Source organism: Bombus flavifrons, chromosome 2 (assembly GCF_040668555.2).
Source record: "Bombus flavifrons isolate JBK064 chromosome 2, iyBomFlav1_principal, whole genome shotgun sequence".
Lineage (NCBI taxonomy): Eukaryota > Metazoa > Arthropoda > Insecta > Hymenoptera > Apidae > Bombus > Bombus flavifrons.
The window spans coordinates 1,811,706-1,824,078 of NC_138443.1; the positions used below are offsets into that span (position 1 = coordinate 1,811,706).

Sequence of the window (12,373 nt, forward strand, 5' to 3'; positions counted from 1 at the left end):
ATCCTTATGACGTATCCTCAATAGTCTTAAGGACCCGTCATAAATCCGAGTAATTTGCTAGCTAAGGTCCTTCAGACCAAACAAATATTGTTCGGAATTTTAGTTGACCGTCCGTTTATGGCCCATTGCTATATGGACAGGCCCATTTCCCTCATTAGGAAATTCCGAATTACCGGTCCTCTCAGGGCAGTAAACGTAATGACTCGAGGCCAGAAAAACCTCAGGGAAGGACCAGCCAGATGGTGGGAAGAAGAAAGCCAACTGCGGGTGGAGAGAATTAGAGACGAGGAGTTCAGCTTCAACCATCGGAGAATACAGACATAGGACGACATAGTCCCAACTTAATTCAACTACAAGCAACGAAGACTACATACACAGGACGACACAGTCTCAACTTAATTCAACTACAAGCAACGAAGACTACAGACACAGGACGACACAGTCTCAACTTAATTCAACTACAAGCAACGAAGACTACAGACACAGGACGACAAAGTCCCAACTTAGTGCGGTTAAGTGATACAACGAATAAAAATAAAGTGCCGCCTACCTCTAACACTCGAGTTATTTCATCTCCTCCACCTTGAACGTTAAGTCATTCGAGGTACGCGATATCGACCGTTCGGTTTGACCTGACCGGTTGCTCTTTAGTCTATAATACGCAACAAATATTTTTTTTTATTACTTTTTAACAACTATTGTCTACTACGGCTTGACAAGGGAGAGCTAGTTTTTTTCACGTACGATGCTTCCTACTAGCAACTTTCTATCGAGGACGGCTAAGACCTTCCTAATCCACCAACTTCCGTTTGGCCAATCAGAAGCAATGTATATTGCCCTCACTTTCCTGACCAAAATGTCATGACCAAATCCTATGGTCCCGTGCGCTAGACACACCCATCACTAGCTTCCCTCCGACGCAACATCGTCACCCAACTTTACTTCTTCTACATCGTTAGAAGAGTCAAATTACAACGTCGAAGTCTAACATCTAAATCTAACGCTACGTCCACTAACATACTAAATTCAACTGTAAGAGCCTTGCTCTATTGTACATCTATCTTATCTTCGTGCGCCAAAGTGTCATCTCGGAATTGTATCTACTCAACAGTGTAACTTAAGTGTTGAAAATAAAACCTTATAACTCTGTGAACCACAGTGTTATACTAACTGAATCACCTCTATTATCTTAACGGAAATCAGGGGATCGATCAACTCGTGGTGTCTATTGGATGATACGAAAATGTTAAACAATTAAAAATATTAAAAACGTTAAATAATTAGACAAACCGAGAGCAAATATCTCTTTTTTCGGTTTTATACAGTGGGAGATTACAAGTGAGTCAATTATAGTAAACGAACGCGAGCAGCAGGATAATAAAGACAATGGCCACGATGAACGTCATCAGGAAAGTAACGTGGGAAGAGAAAGGAATAAATTGTACGTTGAACTCTGTAATCTAACGCGATACGGTTTCAATATCGTTCGAGCGCATCGTATCGTTTCAGATAATTCTTCTGAACCACCGCTCAACAAACGATTGACTTTAGCGCCTCAAGGTCAAAAATGAAATTATGCGGCAATCGTTTCAATATGCTGAAAATTCGTGCAGTGAAAATAATTTGTTTGTATCATTAAATAGAAGCAACCGTGTTTGCATGCAAAGGATAAAGTAATCTCCGTATGGCTATATGGCGTGAAGAAAACGGAATTATGATTTATCATAATTCGAAAATTGTATTGCAAGCCCGTTTTTCATTAGCAAACCAACTGAATATTTCATTTTCAATGTAGCCAGCAGCGAGACTGATAATAACATACGGGTTTACATAAATCTCTTCGTTAAAAATAACATATTGTTATCAGACTGCGATTCCATGCATTTGCGAGAAATTTCGAAATAGGAAAGTATCCGAATCTGCATATAAATAATGCAGAAGAGAAAGCAAAATATGCGTTATAATATCTAACAGATGAAACGATTTTCAATTTATTATATATGTCGGAGTAACGTTGGTGATAGGGTCGTGGGCGTTTGATGAATCTTCATTGAAATTAACCATCGTTATGGTTCATTAACACAAGTATGGATACTACAGACTGGACAATCAATCACGGCGATTAGGCGTGCGCGACACTAGTGACAATGGCCTTAGGTTCGATAACGAATTCACAATCAACGGGATGACGAATGCGACAGGTATGACTCCACGTACAAGTAAACTTATCTGCATGAACTCCAGAAAAATCCAAGTGGAACTGCCCTTATATATTCCTGTCCCTACTTCTCGGGTCAATCTTTGTTCTTAATGAGGGCCATATAATCATTCCATACCTCTGTCAGGTACACGTCCCTTCTGTGACTACGTTCAGTGACCCGCTATGTTACTTAGGGCCCAAGCCCATTGTCATAAAGCCAGATTGGAACATTAAAACTATTTCTTATTTTTATTACTTAAGTGTAGCTGTAGCAAGTCTGGATCAGCGTATTGGGATTTTTCCCAACATTCCAGACGGGAAATCCCGATCTCCGACATATATATATGTGTATATATATATATATATATATATATATATATATATATATATATATATATATATATATATATATATGTATATGTCGGGTTGACCTTGGGATTAAGATTATGGACGTTTAATAAATCTCTACTGGAATTAGCCATCATTGTAGAACAATGAAAATAGAGTTTATGAACACAAGTATGGATATAACCGATTTGACAACTTATTGCACTCGTAACACTAATAACAATGGTCTCAGGTTCGATAACGAATCTGCGGTCAACGGGATGGCAAATTTATTACTTTCGTCAAAATCTAAGTTGGAGTATACGTTAAGACGTGAAATATTCACGGATAGTAGAGACGTTACTTAACTCGTACGCGTGTCTCCGTCTCGGTGACGCTGCAGAGGAAAACTATGATGGGGTGTGTCTAAGGACACGAGATTATCGGATTCGTGGTGGTCTTCGTTCGGAAAGTGAGGGAAATTGACGTTGCTGTTAATTGTTAATGCATGGTGATCCAAGTGATCCAAGTCTACGGGGTTCCGCGAAAAGAAGTCTACGTGGGCCATTCGTTTGCCTTCTCGATACATAATGTCAAAGGTAAAAGTTTGTAGGTCAGCCCACCACCTGTAAACCCTGTCATTTAAACGTACTTTATTAATGGATGTCTTCAAGGAATCACAATCAGTGACGACGAGAAATTCTCGTCCATGTAGATAGTGTCGAAAATGTTTGACGGCGTTTACAATTGCTAACGCCTCTAGTTCATAGGGCTGATACCTAGATTCCTCAGGGCTAGTTCTTTTACTGTAGTATTCTACTACTCTATTTTTATCTTCAACTTTATGCATTAAAATAGCCCCATATCCCTTCGAACTAGCGTCAGTATGTAGTTCTATCGGGTAATCGGGGTTGAATATCATTAACACCGGCGCGTCAGTCAGGACGGAAATTACCATTTGCCTTATTTTTTCATGCCTATTCGTCCAAGTTAAATTTTTATTACCTGAAGTAAGTGCATACAGGGGTTTCATTACCTGTGAAAATTTAGGAACGAATTTTCGAAAGTAAGAGGCTAAACCTATGAACTGCCTAAGCTGTGGGACGGTTGTTGGTGCAGGTAACGAACTTAAGGCTTGTGTTTTACCCGGGTTGGAACGAACTTCTCCGTTATGAATTACATATCCCAAATAGAGTATCGACGTCTTTAGAAAAGTGCATTTAGAAAAATTAAAAGAAAATCCGGCTTTTACGAAGGTACTTAATACAGTGTTCAATCTTTCTAAAGCTTGATCTATCGAGTCGGCAATGATTAGGATGTCATCCAAGTAAATAACAACGTATGAATGAGCGAGGTCGCCTAAGGCATTGAAAATGGCCCTCTGAAAAACAGACAGTGCATTTTTCAATCCAAACGGCATCGTAATGTACTCATATTGTCCATCGGGGGTAACGAACGCTGTATACTCTATTGAATTAGGATGAATGGGAATTTGATGAAATCCGCTGGCCATGTTTAGGCTAATAAAGTACCTCGCCTTTTGCAATCTCGCGATTTGATCCGCAATAAGAGGTAGGGGGTACCGATCCGCGACCGTATTTTTATTTAGCTCTCGAAAATCTACACACAATTTATCCGAGCCGTTCTTTTTCTTCACGAGTAACATAGGGCTCGCGAATTGTGAACTACTAGGCCTTATGATTTTTGCTCCCATTAGTTCGCTTATCCTATCACGCACTATTCTCCGCTCTATCTCGCCAAGTTTATAAGGGCTTCTTTGGACGATGATACTAGGATCAATTAACCGTATTTCTAATTGGCCCGTACTTACGCGAGTACGTGGGAAACCCACAATGAACGAATCTTTGAATTTTTCAAGAATAGAAATTAATCGACTTTTATCGTTACCGATTACACCTGTGTCGACCTTGTTAATATTGATCTCGTCTTCCGCGGTTTTGCTATAGACATTTATTGTGTTTGTTTTATAAATAACGAGGCTATTTTGCGTAATATTTACGTCGAAACCTTGATTTAAAATTTCACGGCCAATCATGATATCGTATTTTAAATAACTATCAGCAAGGATATGAAAAGTTATCTCCAATGTAAAACCATTAATACATACAGTGGACAAAATCTGAGATGTACTTTTAACACAAGTATTTCCTATTCCTCGAATTACTACTATATCAGTCGTTCTTTTGCCAGAAAATTTCGAGGCTGCGGACTCTTTAATTAATGAGCATTCGGCTCCAGAATCGAAATAAAATGGGAATAACTCACCCAGATGACTTAAACTACCAATTGAAGACTCTACCACGCAGGAGTCGACTCGACGTTCGTTATTGGAATCATAATTTCCTTCCTGCAGTAACGGACAATCAGTCCCGATATGATACTCCCCACGACATTTGAAGCAAAACACCTCGGACAATGTAGCTGGTTGGCTTCCTTCTAGGCCTTCTAGCGTATCCTTCTGTTTCTCGATCCTTACCCTCTCGCCGCACTCTGCTATTTTATGTCCGAAGACACCACAGTAGAAGCACTTATTCCGTAAGTCAGGCTTTTGTCGTTTGGCTTCAGAGTCAGTTGATGTATTACTTGTCGAAGACGACGGCCTCTTCGCGAGACTTCTCATTTCACTTAGAAATTGGTCCTCGGTCTTGATATCCTTTTCAAATGCTATTTGTGCAATACGCTGATCTTGTGGGCTCACTTGACAAAAAATGATAGCGTTGATTACTTCCGCCATAGTTACATTTCGCCACTTCGTCTTCAGGAGGGAGCGGAGACGAATGGCGTAAGCTGCCATGTTTTCGTCCTTCTGTAATTGTTCTTTGGATATATTCATTAGCGTCGAGATTGCTGTATCTTTGCCACCAAAACGCATAGTAAAAAGTTTCTTAAACATCGGCCAGGTAAGCTTTTTGCCGTTCACTATCTGTGTAAACCAATGCGCTGCAGAACCCTTTAGAGCACTACTTAAAGCAGAAATTAGCGCGCTGTCTCGTAGAGGGTTGCCCTTCATAATCAGATTAGCAGCTGTGCACCATGCGGCTGGATCGGCACCTGCGATTTCGGGGTTAAAACGTGGTAGCATTATATTTATAGGTTCCGCATTCGGTTTCGGCACCAGCGCCTGAATTAACTCGCGCATGATGGTCATATGCTCTTGCAATGTTATAACCGGCACTGATATTACTTGTGATGTCGGGTTGGCGTTGGAATTAGTGTTATGGGCGTTTAATGAATCTCTACTGGAATTAGCCATCATTGTAGAACAATGAAAATAGAGTTTATGAACACAAGTATGGATATAACCGATTTGACAATTTGACAACTGCGGCGATTAGGCGTGCGCGACACTAGTGATAATGGCCTTGGGTTCGATAACGAATTCACAATCAACGGGATGACGAATGCGACAGGTATGACTCCACGTACAAGTAAACTTATCTGCATGAACTTCAGAAAAATCCAAGTGGAACTGCCCTTATATATTCCTGCCTCAACTTCTCGGGTCAATCTTTGTTCTTAATGAGGGCCATATAATCATTCCATACCTCTGTCAGGTACACGTTCCTTCTGTGACTACGTTCAATGACCCGCTATGTTACTTAGGGCCCAAGCCCATTGTCATAAAGCCAGATTGGAACATTAAAACTATTTCTTATTTTTATTACTTAAGTGTAGCTATAGTAAAAGTCTGGATCAGCGTATTGGGATTTTTCCCAACATTCCAACCGGGAAATCCCGATGTCCTTTCATCTCCGATATATATATATGTCGGAGAGGAAAGAATACAGAAGCCTCTAGAATGCTGGGGAATCCCGCATCATTTTAACCTGGAGTTTACTATAGCTGTAATTAAACAATTGTAATTATCCAACCTAACTGTAATCGTCCGGGATTAGTAATAATGAGCTTGGGCTCGAGGCGACCGTCGGTCGCCAACGTACCCGCGGTCAAGGGATGAACGCTTTGTCTAACAAAGGTATTTTATAACCGCCATTAAAAGAAGTATCCCTGGCAAGACATGACAGTAAACATTCTAACGGTCTCTGTCCCGTGGCCACACACAGCTCCTATTCTTCAAGTAATATGTTTGCCGGATGTCGATGTGCTCATTAGCAACCTTCTCTCGAGGGCAATTAGCATCTTTTCTAATCACCGGTATGGAAATTGACCAATTAGCAGCAATACCAATTTCCCTTACCCTCTGTACGAAGACAATCGCGAAGGCGATCTCGTCAACTGAAGGGAGTAACGTTCTTAGGAATTATTGTGCAAACTTAGACTTCGCGAGCACGTTCATCCATCATCCCTCTGACCGCGGTTTCGTTGTCGTACCCGAGACCATTGTTGCTAGTATCGCGGGTGCCTAATCATCATAGTCGATTGTCAAATTTGTATCATCTGTTTCTGTGCTAATAAACCGTGTCTTTATTGTATCACGACGATGGCTAATTCCAATGAAGACTCAACCAACACTCACAATCCTGCCCACAATGATTCTCCGACATATATATATATGTCGGGTTGACCTTGGGATTAAGATTATGGACGTTTAATGAATCTCTACTGGAATTAGCCATCATTGTAGAACAATGAAAATAGAGTTTATGAACACAAGTATGGATATAACCGATTTGACAACTTATTGCACTCGTAACACTAATAACAATGGTCTCAGGTTCGATAACGAATCTGCGGTCAACGGGATGGCAAATTTATTACTTTCGTCAAAATCTAAGTTGGAGTATACGTTAAGACGTGAAATATTCACGGATAGTAGAGACGTTACTTAACTCGTTGATGAGACCGTACGCGCGTCTCCGTCTCGGTGACGCTGCAGAGGAAAACTATGATGGGGTGTGTCTAAGGACACGAGATCATCGGATTCGTGGAGAGATGCCTTCGTTCAGAAAGTGAGGGAAATTGGAGTTGCTGTTAATTGGTCAATTTCCATGTTGGTGGTGGTAAAGAAGGATGGGCTCGAGGCGACTGTCAGTCACCAAACGTAGCTACGGTCAAGGGATGAACGTTTTGTCTAACAAAGATATGGGGTAATAGTATAGCAGAAAATAGAAATTAAAAGAAAATAAAGAAATAGTTGTAGAGGCACTTGACAGTAAACATTCCAACGGTTTCTTGTCAAATTCTGCAATAATCGTATTTGCACTAGTCAATGTCTTCTCTATTGCATAGCAACAATGTGTAATCCAAATGAAGATTCGTTTCACGCCCCTAACCCTAATCATAATGTAAACCCGACATATATATACATAATATATACGTAATCCATTTCTTGAATTATACATGTATATCTATACAAATATGAATTTGCATAAACCTCTGCAGCTTAGTCTAGTAATTATGACTCCGAAAAGTCTAGTAACTGTAACTCAAAAGAGGCAATCAGTGTTAGAAGCAATCATACTGGCGATGATAACGTATCTAATATTCTGGGAAGAGCACAATCATTTGTTTACATCGTGTTCTATAAATTTAAGATTGTCTCTAGTTGATTCTGCAATCCGGGAAACACGTGCTTATCTTATACGACACCAGTCTGGAATCTTCGTTATCAAGTTTCAGGAGTTGGGGAAAATCCAAGTGATATTTCTGCGCGTTTTGAATTATCTTTATGCTGTAGCTTTATATCATACTGTATGTATTCAACATCTTTTTATCATCTTTCGCAAATCGTGGACTTCTATTTTGTGTATCAAGCACCAGACGCTTTATTTATTAAAGTATTAGCTGTCGCGTTTGCTGCGTTTGTCCTACTGCGATTGCTTTTATCACGAACCACCTGTTTTAGAAGACTGCGAATCAGTGTGTTATTACATAACTTCCTGACTAAAAAGTTAAGATATGTCAAGATAAGTTGTTAAGATATCAGGGCATTTGTCATAGATATTCCATTTTCTTCGTGAGCTTCAATACGGATAAAGAAGTCTCTGATCTCTTTGGGACAAAGAGCAGAAAAATTCTTTGTACGCATTTAAGAGTCATCGAAGAGCTATTCAACAAAAATCTCTGTAATCACTGTAAATCTCGACCATATACAGCAAGTAATACTAAAAAAAGTTAAAATTAGTCACGTTAAATTTATACATACTATGTATATCCACACTTAATTTTTAAATATAACCCATCAACCTGTGATATTTATAATTACTAAATTACCAATTAAATGTTTAAACATTCGTCATGGCTGAAATTTCAATTTTTCTTTTAATTAATTATCTGTACTTATTATTTTACTATAGTATCGTTGTACTCTTTTTGTTAAGAATGCCGTACACGCGATCACAATCGCTTTTGCATCCGACAATTTAAATTTCTGAGTCGACCACTCCTTTCAAAATCACGTTTTGCAATAAAATAAGAAAAATCGAGCGTCAAAGGTTCGCGGTTGTTTATCTGGTAATCGACCATGGCAAATGCAAGCTGCTTCATGGCTCGGCAATCGTGTGTTTGCCATTCAAGAGGGAAATCGTGCTCCGGCTCCGTAGTACGCATACAATTAGGAGAACGACACGGTGATACGGATCTTTTTCGAGTAAATCCGGTTCTTTAACTGCGCCGCGGTTGCGTTGCTCGGTTTTCCGATCAAACGGTCTGTCGCGTCATTAAAATCATGGGAATTTGTAGCGAGACAAATTAAACGCCACCATTTGGGAAACGCATGGGGAATTAACTTTCGACCACATTCGATTTTCCGCGAATCGAGAAAAGAAACGTCGAATTGTCCAAATTTGATGATATTGAAATATTAAATTATGGAGTAGGTGTTTCTGCAAATACTAATTGATTAATTACTAGTTACTTTTTATTTAATTAATTGTAATTAATGTTTAAGATAAACCTGAAACGAGAAATCATGCATGGCAATAAGATTTCTTTGATATTTTATTCAAATTGAAGATATTTCTCAATATTAAAAAGATACGATTGGGTCGAGAATGATCGAAAGAACGTAGCAGGATTAATTAATCTTTGATTGGTATTATCAGGTCATAAATAGTCTACAACAATTTAGATGAAGTGAAATTAACGTTTTAATGTTTGTGTATTTCATTTTAGTTTGTATTCTGTAAATTACTATTCATTTCTGAAATTAATATATATATTTTATTTATGTTTTACGATGATATGATATTTGTTCTTTTTTTCTTTTTCTTTTAAGATTCCTTACAAGTAATTCTATTGTATATTAAAAATTATAAGTAAGTTTAACGACTTTGTTTAATGACGTGAAAACAACTTATTAAATAATATAACTCGAAATCTAATTTAAGTTCGTTGTTTATAATTTAACGATACCAGCTAAAGGTTAATACTGTTAATTCCGCGAATGGGATCCTCATTAACTTCAAAGATACACGTGCACACGAAATACCTATTACTAATTGATTTACTCTACGATACCACTTTGTAATTCCGTGATGGCGATGCAGAGACCATTCTCTTCCAGGAAAGCTGCAATTAGAGTAAACAGTAATGGTACAATTTGTGCATTCAGGCCGGTAAACAGCGCAAATAGGACATTGCACGCGATCGAATTTCCTAACATAATGAGTGAAAGTAATCGACCTTAGCAACCGTCAGGCAGCGCGATAGTTAATTGCAACTCGATTTCTGTGACACGTTATATACGTGGTTAGGTGTTCTTAAATGGTAGAAGCAGACCTTGGGCCGCGATTGGAAAATCTTTGAAACGCACACGCATCGATTACCTGCGGGACCGTGGCGACCGTGCTTGAACTATTCACAGTGCATGTGTCCCGACGACTGTTGATCATTGTCCTCGCAACAGCAGCCAATTAGCCATGCACTTGGCGGCGACAAAGCAACTCGTAATGAAACTGTTCTACCACGATTTGCTAATACGTGCAATTGCCGCAATTGAGTGAAAAAATGGGGCGTTGCCTGAGTGTTTTATGGAAATAGCTTTATAAGGTACGATGACGCGACGTGCGATTACATCCATGTTTTGCGAAAATGTTTTTTGTTCTCACGGAGGAAAGTGGATAGACCTAATTATTGCGATGGGTATTTCGCAAATTCGGGACTTTAACGATTTGCAGATTGGTAGATTAAAGGTTGGAAAGATTCAAAATTGGAAAATTGGAAAATTCGTACATTTGGAAAGTATCGAAATTTTAAGATCGATGGATTTGAAGATTTAGAAATGCGAGGAGTGGGACGCTGCAAAATTTGCAGGTTTGAAAAAGACTAAAAGATTGGAAATCTGACAATTCGAGGAAACTTCGGAAATTCTAAGATTCCAAGATTTGTACACTTGGAGATTTTCGAAATTTGGAAATAGAAAAATTTGAGGATTAAAAGACTGGAAAAGCGAGATTTACAAATTTGAAAATCAGAAGACTAAAGACTGGAAAATTTAAAAACTTGCAGAAATTTGACAATTCGAGGAAACTTCAGAAATTCTAAAATTCCAAGATTTGTACACTTGGAGATTTTCGAAATTTGGAAATTGAAAAATTTGAGTATTAAAAGATTGGAGGAGCGAAAGATTTACAAATTTGAAAATCAGAAAACTCTAAAGACTGCAAAATTTAAAAAGTTGCAGAAATTTGTCGCAGAGAAATGATTATTAATGCTGTCGAAAAATATGTTGAATAATTTTATCAAAAATATTATAGTCTGTTTAAAAACATGTGACATAGACTGAGAGAAATAGTTGGTCGTAATTAAATATAAAATATCGGAAAATTACATTACGGTAATTGACGTAGGAGTCCACGTACTTTGAAACACGTTGTAATAAAAGATCGAAAGTAACGGACTTGTTTCTTCGTGTTATTATTACGCGCTATAGTTCCCATGATACTACCACGATTACCTTTTCCTCGATATTTCAACACGACGTACTTGGCCGGGAACAATACTACTCGGCGAGAAACTATCCCAATAATGCGAAGAAAGCGAAATTAATAGCATCAAACTGACGTTCATCGTGCCTGTTCAAAATTTGGAAAATTACATAATGACTGGCAATAAGAAAATTACCTTGGCCAAAACTATAAATTGTAGAATGATACTTCCGTGTTCGAAATGTCTTTCTGGAAAATAACTTTCTGCTAACCAAATGATTACATGCAACTCGCTATTTCGTCTATATTTTATAAATTTAGTAATATTTATACTCGTATATATACTTGATACTTAAATGTAACATAAGTGAAAAGGGGAATATAGTGTTAAAACTAAAAAGAAAATTTGTTTAATAATTAAAAAATGTATGATACGTTGTAAGAAAGCTAAGAATATTTTTATTGTAACAAGACATATTTTTTAAATGCTCAGCAAGATAGAAGAAACAGAAATTTAATAAAAAAATAAGCAAATAAAAAATGTCATTTATTTGAAAGGATTCTTTCCTTCTAAATGAGCAAACATGATGGTGATTTTTCGAAATTGTTCATCTGCAAGAAAAAAAGATAGAAACGTGACATACTGTTTTTCTCCGGTTATCTTCGTATTAAAAAGAAATCCTAATTCTAATCTTTGAATCTTAAACAATTAAAATACCTGAAGCAGTTGCATCGATCCCTTCATTAACCTTTCGTCACGCGAATATCAACGTTCTTTCCTTGCATGCACGAAAGCATTTCATCACGAAGAAGTATAAAGTACGAAGCGTAAAGCACATACTTACGATGAATTTCTTGTCTGTTGCAGATCCACGAACACATGACAAGGGAGGAGATGTTATCGGTGTTTCACACGGGACACGAGTCTGGTAATCACGGTGAAAAAAAATTTAATAACTAGCGGTAGACAGTTGTCTTTTCATTCAATCTGAACTCG

General features: G+C 38.1%; 1 protein-coding gene across 4 annotated transcripts in view; it reads left to right on the forward strand.

Annotated features, from left to right (window-relative positions):
• sona (sol narae metalloprotease) overlaps positions 1-12,373 on the forward strand; it is a 93,209-nt gene that overhangs the window by 60,403 nt on the left and 20,433 nt on the right. For all 4 annotated transcript variants that reach the window (XM_069127548.1, XM_069127564.1, XM_069127538.1 and 1 more), the window contains exon 4: positions 12,245-12,305. In XM_069127548.1, the coding sequence (XP_068983649.1) occupies positions 12,245-12,305 (61 nt within the window). The remainder of the gene's footprint in view (positions 1-12,244; positions 12,306-12,373) is intronic.